Consider the following 14,048-nt stretch of genomic DNA (forward strand, 5'->3'; position numbering starts at 1 on the left):
CCTTTTCATAGCTGAAAAACCATAGAAGAAAGGCAGTTTCTTTATAGACAGAAATCTTGCTGTCTTAGTATTGGTAGTATACCTTAAGAATTGACATTACTTTGGTTAAATTCCTATCAGGAGATATTAACATGAGAACCTCAGGGACAGTCATGAGATCTGTACATCTTAACCTGAGACAGGGAACAGAAAATTACAGTCTACTTTGAAGGATCCATAGTAAGGTCTTTAATAAAGTTATATAAACAATTGGGGTTGGTTAGCCTCGAAAAGAAGGAAAAACACTTGAGATTTTTAAACAAGAACAATCATTTAAGTATTCTGGAGTCTAGAGATCATTAAGTAAAATCCTTACAGAGGAATAAACATGACCCTGAATTACAACTGTCTTTCATCCATTTAATTTTACTGATAAAAAGAATGAAAAAAAATTTTGCCCTCACAAAGCTTCCAGTCTAGTGGGGGCTCAGAGAATTTAAATGGCCAGAGATGACTTGGCAGACAGAAACAGAGCCAGGACATCAACCCAGGGCTTTGACATCAAATGTGGCTGCCCCCTAAGCTTAAGGGCTCATTCTTCATGCTCAGCTCTCTTCTCCTCAAAAAGAAAGAGCAGCTAGGTGAGCAATTGCTTTATTGTATGATAATGGAGGCCCTGAGTAGAAGGAAGACCTGAGAAGCAAGAGAAGAATGAGAATAGCTTTTGGGAGAGTCACTGAGCTCATGTGGCCCCTTTCAAAGCACATGCTCTGGACTCACCTCTGTTCTGTGGGCACTGCGCCCTGAGACAGGAGCAAGATGTTATCCTGTTTCTCATGGATGACTGGGACCTGAGGTGGGGAGATTGGTTCGTAGGGTTCTGAGGAGACATGACTTCTTTCTGGAGATTTTCCAGGCCTGAGATGATAAGATACACATTAGGAAAGATGAAAAATCATAAAGCTTCATGACTCTGTGAAACCAGGTTTTGAAATGCCATGTTATTTGCTGCTGCTGCCTTGGGGAGTCATGATTACCCACAACCAAGTCATGGGTCAAAGGTCTTTTGCCTCATCTGTCATTGATGTAGGAATTAGCTAATAACTGAGAGTGCTGGATCTGAAAGCTGAGAAAGGCTCCTTCCCAACTCCCTCCTCTGCTATGAGACCCTCCTCTCAGACTGTCTGTGGTAGCACCACTCACTGTAGGCCATGATCCATTAACAAATCCCCATCCCTGAGTGTAATTTAAAGTTTTAAGCATCTGGTGAGGAAATTCACCTAGTAAAACAGCTTTTCATTTCAGCTGCCCTTATACAGAACCAAGTTTTGTGTCAGTGTAAGACTGTCTAAAAGTTGACAAAAGAAAGAAATTCTCTATCCCAAGCTTCTCTGGAAGACCAAACTTCTGACTGTGAAGTCCAAGTGCTTATTGCTAATAAATCTTTCCCTGTTCAACTTGACTCTGAAGGCAAAAGGTCCCCTAAGGTCTCCCTTAGAGACTGGGGAGTTTTTGCATAAATTTCCCTGTATGTACTACTACTCAGAGATATTCTTTCCTTATCAGTGGCCATACAAAAATATATTTTAAAAAATCAAGTTCTAAATAACCCCCCCAAAAAACAAAAAGGATGAGAAATGCTATCTGAATTATCCAAAATGACCAGAATCCTCCCATACCTTGCCATACCCTGATTTAAAAAAATTACGAGTTAACAAATGAACTCATCATAATAATCTCTGTGGTCCCTTTTCTGAGCACATAAAAGCCAGTAAAAAGACAGGGTTCTTTAAGTATAACAATAGGCAACAGAAAGACCTGCTAAGAAGGCAAGAGATGGACAGGTGCAATCATTTTTAATATGGGAAAGTTAATGCAGAATAGAGTTTGCCTAAGTCCTTTACCTTGCCCTGGATTTATCAGAAAGATTTTCAGGAGACACCCTGGATCCGGGTCGTGGATGAAGGACAGCTTGAGGCTGGGATTCTGGACTGTAACGGCTTGATGTTTTTGCCCTCCCTGGAGTAGACGCTAAAGGAGATGCTGAATTCTGGAATGTAGAAGTGGGAGGCTGCTGGGAAGCCTGCGAGGCAACTTGGTTTCTAGCAAAATCTTGTGTAATAATTTGCTGTTAATGGGGAAAGAAGGAGGTGATTAAGCATCTGTAACATACCCATGCATACTAACAGAAGAATTCGGTATGTGGAAGGGGAAAAAAGCAGAGGTGGGGAGGGGGAAGGGAGAAGGGAAAAGGATGCACACAACGAGAGAAGGAACCTCGACAAACCTGAGGCATTCTTGCTGGAGCCTTCCCTCAGGAACAAATCAGAACACCCACCAAACCCAACAGGAAACACAGAAAGAAGCTTACGCAGATGTGGTCAGCAAGTGTGATGAGACGATGGGTCCGGGGCACCTGTCCCATTCCTTCTGCTTGGGAAGGTGGTGGTGGTGGCAGCTGCTGCTGCGGAGATGGAGACTCTTGTTGGGGTCGATATCGAGGCAGTGATCCATCATACTGTCTACTGGGATCACCTGATGAGTGACACCAAGGTTTTCCATGAGGACTTTCTCCCAATGCTAACGATGAGAAATTAAGCTAACTTCAGAGGTATCTCTTCAAAGAATTAGACATTTAATTCATAATACTTTTAAAAACCATTTTCAGAAGGAAAAATGCCCCAAATGTTTCTTTGCCCCCAAAATGATGACTAAACAGAAAGTGAAGAGTAGTAAGCATCAGAATCAGGGTTTGAGCAGTAAACAAAGCTGATCTTAACAATCACCACTTGAGAAGCCACTGTGTCTTCAATTGGTAGTTATTTTCAATAGAGCTTCTATGTAAGCATATAAATTTACTCTATAATTTAAAGACTATATATTTTTCAAAATTCAAAGAATTTACAGAAAGTTAACAATTTGAGGCAAAGACCAAGTTTAACAATTTTAGCTGATGCTAAAAATGAATAGCATATGCACATACAAGCATCTGTTCACCCACAAAAGTAAACTGGTAGGTGAGAGATATGTAACTGTGAGCCACAGGGATGCAGAGTTTCTTGGGGAATTCTTTTTTTGACCTTCACATTCATATTTTCTGATATTGGTCAGACAATAAATGCAAAGGGCCAAGGCCTTCCCAAAGGCTTACTTTCTGTCAAGTTTGGCTTTGTGGCCTCTGGGGGGTAGGCCGGGAGTTTTTCTTGAGGTGGTGCTGGTGAGCTGGCAGGGCTTATCACCTCAATGGCATCTCCAGGTGGTTCATATCGATGAGATGACACTTCAAGAAAGGGAATGCATATTATTTGAAAACAAATCATTTCAGAAATTTGACAATGCAAAATATTTTCAACCTGTTCACAAATTTCAATGAAAAAAATAAAAAAGATTTCATTCCCCTATTGATGATTCAGAAAGTTGCGCAATTAACGAAACAGAATAAAGCAAAAAGATTTGCTTTTTAAAGATGTCTTTATCACAAGAATAGTTTCTTAAATGTTACAAATTACAAAGCACCACTGCTACTGCTGTCATTTTATGAGCCTTTTAAACAGGCTAATAACAGGCCAAGAGAATAGTGATATTATCCTGGGAAAGATGCCTCAGGGAAGCATGTTTTAAATTTGAGTAAGATAAGCAGAGGCTTTTGAGAGCTGATGCAGAAAAGTCATATCTTTAGAAAGATTGAAGCCCACACTGCTTCTCTGACATGATATATGAAGATCTGTTGTTTCTGTAGACAACTGAAATGAGGCTTACCAAAGTAACTTCAAATAAATTCTAAATTACTGTGTAAAGCCAAGGTGATTTATGAAACCGTTAGGGAATACTTGAAAAAAAAAATGAATGGGCCTCAAATCCAATTGGTGTTTTTGGCAATGAAAAAAAAAAAAAAAGATGGCAAATTAGTAGAGAATCTGACAGGACCTATGCATAAGTCGCCCAATTCTATAAAACAAAAATAGCTATTACTGTCTTCTTCCTTCTACAAAGCATGACCTTCAGGGTTTAGTTCTGGACATTGCCAAGGATCAATAATCCCATAGCACAATAACAAGTCTTGTTTTCAACTTTCCCTGAGGTTGAATATGGGGTAGGAGGCAGAAGTTACAATCTGATCAGGATTTTTTTTTTTTAAATAAGGGTAGCATGAGCTTTACCTGCTAAATCTCGCCTGAAATGAGGAATATATATCAGTAGGAAAGTAAGAAAGTCCAACCTCCAATAAACACTGCTAATTGTGTATACAGTGACACAGGGATGGACAAAATCCTGTTGCCTTCTGTTTCTTGTCCTGTCATCAAGTAGCTCTTAGAACTTTCCCTTGGTGGTCCCCCAGTGCATTGCATTCCTCCTCCTTCCTCCCCAGCCCTCTTTGCCACAAAGCTCTTTAAGATGCATTCTTTCCAAGAGGAGAGCATCATGATGTGATAATAATTGTCAGAGGAGAAATCTCCCCTGCAGCTTGTTTCACTGCGCTGATCCTTGAATCTTAAGTATTTTAGGCCTGCCTTCAATGCCAGCTAGGCAAAGGCAGATGAGATGATCCCACTCATCCTTTTCCAACTCAGATGAGGGAACTGAGGCCAACAGGATGAAGTGACTTGCCCAGGATCACAAAGCTAATAACTGTCTGAGACTGGATTTGAACTCATCAAAGATGAATCTTCCTGACTCCAGGTCTGGTGCTCTATCCTCTGCACCATTCAGCAGTCCCTACTTGTATGTGTTTGTGTGTGTGTGTGTGTGTGTGTGTGTGTGTGCACACGCGCATGTGGAGTCACAAATTGCACCTATATATATAACATAAGGCCAAACAAATGGTTTTGGAATTATGAATGCTTCTGTTCAACTCCCAATAATATGGATCAAACAAAGGCAATTGAATCTCAGCTCTTGTCTTATTTGGGAACTTGGTCCCAACTCCTCTGTCTCAGGGCAGCCAGGGGCTTCCTCCTCCTCCAGGACCCCCTGACAGTGTCAGCCATCACTCCCTCACAGCTTCCTCGATGCTGCCTCTGCCACTTTCCTCTTCTCAGTTCACATACAACTCAGGAAGCCTCTGGCCCTCGAAGTGAAGCCTGCTCTAGCCTGCCCGATACCCAGTGACTGAGTGATGGTCGAGATACGTACAACTACTCGAAGAATCGGAGCTTTGAGAGCCACGGTCTCGCACATCCTTGTCCGAGGCAATCTGCCTGGTGATGATGACATCGATGAAATTTGCCGCGGTGATAGTGGTCTTGCCTAGCGTCCTTAACTCCTCCTCATACCGAGACTTAGGAGGGGGTGCTTTCTCTTTCCCAGCCTCAGAATAAATGATTGAGGATGGCTGGCCCTGGGGCTTGCCACTTGGGAAAGCTGAGGAGGTATATGGGCACTGGGTGGACCTCTTGTCCACCTCCAGGCTCTTCTGCTCCAGTTGTTGTTGCTGCTGCTGCTCACTACTAGCCATTGCTGACCTGCCTCTCAAGTTCTCCTCCAGCCTGGATGCTTCGTGCTTACTCTCCTTTGCTTTGGTCACTTCCATTTGTGGGGCAGAAGCAGCGGCATCCACCAGAGCAGCTAAGGCATCAGCAGCGGTGTTGTAGCGGGAGGCAGGTAAGCCTGGAGTTAGAGAAGGCCCACCGGGGGGCAACTGCCTGCAAATAAGTAACATCAATAAATCAACAGGCGTGTGGTGGAGAGAACTAGAACTGGAGGAAGAGTCGGAAAACAGGCATTCAATGGCACCTCCACTGCTGCGCTGCCCACCATGGGCACCTGCCTAGCTAGCTCAGGGGGCAGCTGTGAGGGCCACATGCGATGTGAAAGAACGTGGTACACTAAGAAACTGTCAGAATGAGGACTTATTATTCCTGCCAGTGATAAGGAATTGCAAAAACTGGAAGCTGGGGGTTTCAGCCGTGACTGAGTGTCCACTATAAACAGATCCCCAAATAGTTAGGAGCTGAAGGTGCCTATGAAGGATGGGCCTATTCACTGAGAGCAGCACAAGAATATGGATTCACAGCACCAAAGTCAAACCTTGTAGAACAGAAGTGCGCTTTTAAGTCATAATGACATTCGGTTTTAACCCATCCAAAAGAGGTGAGGCAGGAGCTGAAAATACAGTCCTTGGAAAGAGACGTATGCAGAACCTACATGATGCGCAGCTGCGCAGCAGGATCCAAGGGAGTGATGACGCTGGTCCCATTGGGTCCCTGGAAAATTGTGGATCTTTGCTGCAAAATATTCTCTTGCGTCCTCATCGAGGGGGAAGGGGAGCGGACATAGCCATGGCTGCCAGGCCGTCCAGGCTGCTCAGAACCTGTAGGGGATGGTCAGAGGAAAGAGAAACGGGCATAGTGAGGAGGGAAGGGAGGCCTGAAAGCTCCCTGTTGTTCTCAGGGTGAGAGGAAGAAAGAAGGCACCGACTTTCCCCTTCCTGGCTATTTTTTATAAGACAACCTAAAGCTCTGTATATGGAAATATCCAAATAGAATAGGGATCCAATCACTCTACTACCTCCTTTCTTGACACTGTCCCCACAGACACTAACTGCCTGACAATCCTGGGTTCAAAGATGTGCTGAATCTAGACTACCATTCCATAATACTTTTGGTTAATTCCAATCTCCATTTGCCAGTCATCTTCTCCCTAGTCAGCTCAACTACCTGACTACCTCCTTTCCTATGAACCACAATCAAATTAACCTTGTCAGTGTTCCTGCATGATCTGGGCTCAATCCACTCTCCTAAAGTCCATCTTATTCTTCCTACAATTTTTTCAGCCAAGTGTTTTTTCCTTCATTATTACAAGTGCTCTTTGAGCTTGAACATCTCCATTAGAATCTAACCTCTTTCAGGCAATTCCAGAAAATTTTAACCAGAATGAAAACATTACAAGACTGAGTTTTCTTTCCTGGCATGAGAAAAAAAAACAAAAACAAAAACAAAAGGTCTTTCACCTTTCCTAGAAAACTAGTTAATTAAATGCCCATTTCATCCTAGGATGCTAAATGAATCAATAAGCAGCCAGTCAGAGGAGGGTAGTTCTATCCAAGTGAATTTGCCCACAGACCATTTTGGAATTTATAATGTACTGGAAGAAGGCCATACCCCAAGGCTGGTCTATGGAACATTGAATATAAATTGGAAGAAAATAGAGGAAAACAGCTATTTTTCATTGAGAAAAACTACTGGAAATAAAAGAATTTTTTTAAACCATTCATAAACTCTTGGGGTTTTTTTTAGGTTTTTGTAAGGCAAACGGGGTTAAGTGGCTTGCCCAAGGCCACACAGCTAGGTCATTATTAAGTGTCTGAGACCGGATTTGAACCCAGGTACTACTGACTCCAGGCCCGGTGCTTTATCCACTATGCCACCTAGCCACCCCCTTTTGTTTTAGATTTTTTTTTCAGGGCAATGGGGTTAAGTGGCTTGCCAAGGCCACACGGCTAGGTAAGTACTAAGTATCTGAGGTCAGATTTGAACCCAGGTACTCCTGACTCCAAGGCCGGTGCTCTATCCACTGTGCCACATAGCTGCCCCGTTGTTTTTATTTTCTAAAAAGAAACTATCTCTAACACTGACATTTTCATAAGAAAATCTTGTTTCCTATAGATTACAGGTTTGTGGGACACAATGTTACATCCACAGGTAGAATGACAGAGTCCAGGGAGCTGTCCTTAAGTCTGGGCTTGTCACCTCAACCCTGCTGTGACCTGGGGCAAGCTCCTTTCATACTCTTTCCCTAAAGTCCTTCCTTTAGGACAGAAGGACTGAACTTTGTGGCAGGCTAGTAATGCCTATGGAGCCTCATGCAGGATAATCAAAACAAAAGTTAAATTTCAGTTTGAGGTTAGTGAAAATAAAGGTGTAAAAAAGTTTTCCCCAGTCAAATGAGTGAATGTCCTGAAATCTATCCACTGGACTAATGGCTCCGAGGTTAAGTATCTCTGCTCTAAGATTATGAAAAAGGGTAAAAACATCATTTGTACAAAAATATTCATAGCAGCCCTGTTTGTGGTGGCAAAAAATTGGAAATTAAGTGAATGTCCTTCAATTGGGGAATGGCTTAACAAACTGTGGTATATGTTTGTCATGGAACACTATTGTTCTATTAGAAACCAGGAGGGACGGGAATTCAGGGAAGCCTGGAGGGATTTGCATGAACTGATGTTGAGTGAGATGAGCAGAACCAGAAGAACACTGTACACCCTAACAGCAACATGGGAGCGATGATCAGCCTTGATGGACTTGCTCATTCCATCAGTGCAACAATCAGGGACAATTTGGGGCTTTCTGCAATGGAGAATACCATCTGTATCCAGAGAAAGAACTATGGATTTTGAACAAAGACCAAAGACTATTACCATCAAATTAAATATATATATATATATATTATTATGTAATTTTACTATCTCATTCTTTATTTTTCTTCCTTAAGGATATGATTTCTCTGTCATCACATTCAACTGATATCAATGTATAACATGGAGCCAAAGTAAAGTAAAGACTTAACAGAATGCCTTTTGTGGGGGGTGAGGGGAGGGAAGCAAGAATGGGGGAAAATTTGTAAAACTCAAAATAAATAAAATCTTTCTAAAAAAAAAAAAGAATCTCTGCTCTAAGAAATGAAAGAACTAGATTCATAATTTCTAAGATCATTTCCAAGTCTAATGTCCTTTGGGTTTAACTCAACTTTTAGATAGTTGTTAGCCTAAAAAAAAAAAAAACTGGCCAGTACTACAAATGGTGTTAGACTTCCCAAATTCACCTTGGCAAACTTGTCATAAAATACCAGCAAAAATAAATTGGCCTCTGCAATGAACAATAAGAAAATGACCATTTCCCCTTCCATTTCTTACCTGGACGAAGGTATAAGTCTGAAGAAACAGCAGCAATCCGCTCTCTTTCCCGTTCCCGCTCCCTCTCTCTTTCCCTCTCTCTTTCCCGCTCACGCTCCTTCTCTCTCTCCCTTTCCCGCTGCTCACGTTCCCTTTCAACATTTACAGCAGCAGATGCAGCCAGGTGTGAAGGGTGACCTGTAAAATACACAAATCCATAGACTTTCACATCCCCATGAGAAACATCAATAAGTATAATTTTCACAAAAAAGGTTGAGACTTGAAAGTCATGCCTGTTCTATCATTAAAGAGATTCAGATTAAAATCTTAATGAATACAATGATTTTACAATAAATATTTCTCCAAGAAACAAATCCACTACCAACTAAGACATATGAACGTTACTGCTAACCAAAAACCAATGAAAGTACCACCACAGCAATCAGAACAGTATGATGCTAAGAGGGAAGGCTCTGGAGGAAGAGGACCTGAATCCTAACTGATACTTTGTACTAGGATGACCTGGGATGCCACTTGATCCCCATCTAGGCCTCAATTTCTTCCTATCTAAAATGAGGAGGTTGAATTAGAGGCATGCTAGGATTTCTTCTAATTCTAAATTTATGCTCATGAGGACATTAGAGGAAAACCACCAGGCAATGCTTCTAATCAAGGCGAAACAGAGCAAGGATTCTTACCTGGAGACATTGAAGCAGGATTGTAAGATCTGGGAGGGAAGGTCAGCTGGGTACCTGGTATGTAAGTGATTCTCTCCATTGGAGGAGTGCTTGTACCCCCAGGATGAGGTACCAAGATAGTGGGAGGCATATTGGTCAAGTCAATGATTCCTGTCACAAAGATTAATAAACTAAAATGAGGATTTTAGTCCTTGTTTTCCCAAGTCATACAGTAGGAGCCTGGTCTTCTGATATTTCCTAGTTCAACAACTTGCTGCTGGCAAGGACAGTTCTCTATCCACTCTGTCTCTTGGACAGTTCTCTATCCACTCTGTCTCTTGGTTGACATGTGTAAACACAGAAATGCCAATTGTGCAGATTCCATTAATTTTCCAACTCATTCACTAATATAACAAGAAATTCTTAAAAATTCTGGCACCCATTAGGAACCTACAATTCTAGAAGCCCAATAATGATGCAGGTAGAAGCTTGGCTCTAAAAATCTTGCCATATATTTTGAAAGTCACTCCTGGAGCTCCTTCATTTAGTTTGTGCCCACTGAATGAAGCCTAGGAGAGGTAAAATGCTATAGAGTTACCTCACTAACTGTAGGTTCATGGCACATCATCCATCATCTCAGAACTTCCTCGGCTTTTGAATAATGGACTCTGCAAACCTCTGGGTATTATACAGACATCTGAATGACATTATTGTGCACAAACTAACCTGCTCTGGGCAGCTCATGGATATCATGGGCTGGGAGACCTTCCAAAGCTAAATGAGATGGTGGCCTTGGCAGAAACATATCCAAGTCTACCCTAATGCACATAAGAGAAATCAGAGAAGACATACCTCTAGTTGCAGGATATGAGAGACCTAATTGTTGTTCTCTGGGAGAGAGTCCTCTGGCTACATCAGGGCGCAAGTTAACTTGCATCTGTTGTGAGGTAATATAATCATTTAGAATTGTCTGCCTCGTGTTTTCCATCGCATAAAGTTGATATTGACTTGGGTAACCTGGTGTTGGGGAAAGTTGCCTCTGGAACAGGTATGCAGCAGCTGCTATAGGAGAGAGACAAACAAACAGACAGAGACAGGAGGTTCAGCTGCTGGAGGAGGCAATCAAACATTCATAAGAAGTCCAAAAGTTAATGTCATATTCTTTGAAGATTAAGATGCACAGGCAGCATTGCTCACCAGCTATCATTTAGTTATTCCTAGTGTATTCAAGGGGAAAGGAAAGGGAAAAGTTAAAATTACTCAACTTCCAGTACTTCTAATAATATCTATGAGAATTCTCCAGGAGTTTTCATTTCCAAATACTTCTAAATGGTGTAATTATAGTGTTCTACCCAAGAACCACCTACACCAATAATTTTTTTTTTGAAGAGATTTAATGCTATCCCAATAGGTTCAAAAGAACATTGGATCAGAATACCATTAGTAATTTTTTCAGTCTATACTATAAATAGTCAACTTTATTTTTCTTGGGGCAAAAAAGGCTAACTGAATGATAAGCACTTAATCATGAATCACACGGGTGTAAAGCATAGGCTTGGTGACTCCTAGATGGAAGGGAGAAATGGATCTGATCTGTGCTGATCAACTACCAGACAAAAGCAAATGGACTAAACGTGAAAAAAAGAAATATGCATACACATATGTCATTATGTGCATATAAGTGCAGACTAAGCCATTTTTGTCTAAGACATAACTTATGACCTAATTTGCTCTAAAAAAACAAAACAAAAAATAACAGCTCAAAGATGCTCGTTTTGGGGGAAGAAAAATGGAAGTTATTCTAATCCTAAAGAATTTATTTTTCTTTTTTCTTTTTCTTTTTTTCTAAGGGTACTTATTGAGTTCTAAGGAACTTTAGGAAACTAGATGATCCATTGGATGACTGAAAAAATTGGCTTCCTAAAAAGCCTTAAAATATTGACAGTAAGAAAACAGCTTTCAAATCATTTTTAAAAGCACTTGGGAGATCATTTTAGATCATTTCAAAATGCCAGTGATTGCTTTCTGCAGTTTTTAGCTTTAATTTAGTCTGCTCAGTTTTATCACTACTAAATAATAGCAAGAATGCAAAATCAAATCAAAGAAAATAATGAAAACAAATTAGTTCAATTAACCCCTGCTGCAAAATTCTCTCATGGGGGCTGTGTGCCCCTTCCAAATTACTTTGTATTTAGACTGCCTTTATTTTGCATTTGTTTATTTCCCTTTAATAGAATATATGCTCCTACAGGAAAGGAATGATTTTGTTTTTATCTTTGTACCCCAGGGATCTAGTATTAGGAAAAAGAGGGCATTCCAGACAGGAAAGCAATGCAGGCAAAAGCCAATGAATGTCTGTAGCCTAGGAAGTCTTTGGCTCTTTGGCTGTTCTGGAAAATGTGTTATTTTCAGATGCTATGAGCCAGTGGAGAGAATGTACATCTGAGTCAGTTCGCTCTAGGCTGAGTAATACCAAGAGACAAAATTAAAAAGCTGGAGGTAGGGGATGAAATGGTATTTAATGGTACTTGTGCTTCACTAAAATATCTAAGAGAATAATTATCCTTGGAAAGATCTCCAATAATGTATGCTATAAATGTCAGTTGCCATGGAAATTGTCTCTATGAACAGTGATAATAATAGGCTCCCCATGTAGCATAGGACTGTTGTAGGCTTTGAATTCTTAAGGAATGGATGGCAGAGTAAGAAGAGAGGGAAAGGGTCTCTCACCTGATAAATGTATACTCTCTTCTTTTAAATAATTAAATCATTAAGTCACACTATTGCCAAAAACAACACTCACCAGGGTCCAGTGCCCTGTGAAATGACATTGCAGGATCCAGGTGTGCAGGAAGATGGCTTCTGTAGACTTCCCCTGGTGCACCACCTCTGTGGTGGGGTTCAAAGGGGCTGTGAGTGACTACAGGGTCCACCCCTGGCACTGGAGACTTAGATGGTAAAGGTACACTTTCTCTTTGGGTGGGAGTCAGTGTAGATTTCCTTTCATGATTTGTGGACTTCCCAGAGGAAACAGCAGCTGAAAAAGTAGCACCAACCATTAAGACAGATGACTTAACTTGCATTTAAAGAATTGATCCATTTATCAAGGATGCATGCGAACACATACATTTTATCATCTTAAAAATGAAAATCCTATCTATAAGAATCACTTTCTTTTCCTTTTTTTTTTAGGTTTTTTTGCAAGGCAAATGGGGTTAAGTGGCTTGCCCAAGGCCACACAGCTAGGTAATTATTAAGTGTCTGAGACCGGATTTAAATCCAGGTACTCCTGACTCCAAGGCCGGTGCTTTATCCACTACGCCACCTAGCCGCCCCTATAAGAATCACTTTCTATTCAATCTGTGTGGACATAGGAAAAAAATTATCTCGTTATGCAAGTTCACCAAAGGCTAGGAATATGGTGAACTCCTGCTTGATTCCATGGAGGGGCATGAATACAAGACTGACTGTTATAGAGATGCTCAAGATTTGAATGACATTGAACCAGCTAACACTGGAGATTCTCAAAAAAGGGCCCTGCCCCCCCCCGCATTTGATATTTTTTTTGTATCCCCCATACTCAGCACAATGTCTAGCACATATTAGGTCTTATCAATGACTGATTTTGAAATCAAAGTCTCACTGCCTTTAAAACCAACCTGAAAAGTGAGGTTCATCCTTAGGGCAATGTGAGGTTCAGAGGAAGTCACACTTAAAATTATTCCCTACTAAGTTATACAGATAAAATCACGGTAAAATGAATAATGGGGGCAGCTAGATGGCACAGTGGATAGAGTACTGGCCTTCAAAGTCAGGTGGACCTGAGTTCAAACATGGCCCTGGATACATAATAATTACCTTGCTTGTGTGACTTTGGACAAGTCACTTAACCCCACTGCCTTGCAAACACCAAAAAAAAAAAAAAATTATCAGGAATAATCAATCACCCAGGGACAATGGATTTAAGAATTTAGGTCCTTTTGGAAGAAAGAGAAAAAAAGCCCTGGGCTGAGCTAGTCAGCACCAAAGGATCAGGACTGATCATGCCATCCCTAAGCCACCTCTAACAATGTGTTATTGTTTGTCACCATTTACTTTATACTGTACATATTCACATGGGCTTTAACCTTTTGTTAAGTATTACTATGCTATCCTGTGTTCCTCTTTCAAAGAAGCTGCTAATTTCCAAAACTTCAGTCCTAGACCTAAATGAGTTCTGATGACTGACCCACTGAATTCAAGACCAATGATGTCAACAGCACAGGTTCTCTTGGTCTCACTGCACAATATAGTCATTAGTTAATATCAAAAAAATTCCTTGGAGAAGTTCAGAGCTTGGCTCTTCTACATCTAGGAAGAGTTGAGTACTCCTAAAGACCCTGGGTCATCTCAGTGGCAGCCTGTGACCCTCTGTAGCAGAACTGGAGAGAAGCAGGCTATGGGCTAATCTCATTTCAGAGTAGTTCTGCTCAAAGGTAGAAAAAGCTCCCTAGCACTGAGATGCAGAAACTTTTCTTCAGCCTTTCATCTGTTAGAAATCAGAGGAAATTCATCCAGCAAAT

At 41.1% G+C, this 14,048-nt stretch overlaps 1 protein-coding gene across 20 annotated transcripts in view; it reads right to left on the reverse strand.

The window, feature by feature from the left end:
- NCOR1 (nuclear receptor corepressor 1) overlaps positions 1–14,048 on the reverse strand; it is a 225,359-nt gene that overhangs the window by 14,861 nt on the left and 196,450 nt on the right. For 13 of the 20 annotated variants that reach the window (XR_012468828.1, XM_074189259.1, XM_074189263.1 and 10 more), the window contains 10 exons: positions 12,290–12,523; positions 10,339–10,548; positions 9,508–9,657; positions 8,831–9,007; positions 6,124–6,289; positions 5,113–5,621; positions 3,131–3,259; positions 2,351–2,559; positions 1,884–2,107; positions 760–897 (listed from right to left, as the gene is read on the reverse strand). Coding sequence is in view for 19 of the 20 variants with exons in the window: in XM_074189259.1 (XP_074045360.1) it covers positions 760–897; positions 1,884–2,107; positions 2,351–2,559; positions 3,131–3,259; positions 5,113–5,621; positions 6,124–6,289; positions 8,831–9,007; positions 9,508–9,657; positions 10,339–10,548; positions 12,290–12,523 (2,146 nt within the window). In the remaining variant the exon portion in view is untranslated. The remainder of the gene's footprint in view (positions 1–759; positions 898–1,883; positions 2,108–2,350; positions 2,560–3,130; positions 3,260–5,112; positions 5,622–6,123; positions 6,290–8,830; positions 9,008–9,507; positions 9,658–10,338; positions 10,549–12,289; positions 12,524–14,048) is intronic. The other 7 variants (XM_074189270.1, XM_074189266.1, XM_074189272.1 and 4 more) reach the window with 4 other exon arrangements.

The sequence above is a fragment of the Macrotis lagotis genome, chromosome 5 (assembly GCF_037893015.1).
Source record: "Macrotis lagotis isolate mMagLag1 chromosome 5, bilby.v1.9.chrom.fasta, whole genome shotgun sequence".
NCBI classification, from domain to species: domain Eukaryota; kingdom Metazoa; phylum Chordata; class Mammalia; order Peramelemorphia; family Peramelidae; genus Macrotis; species Macrotis lagotis.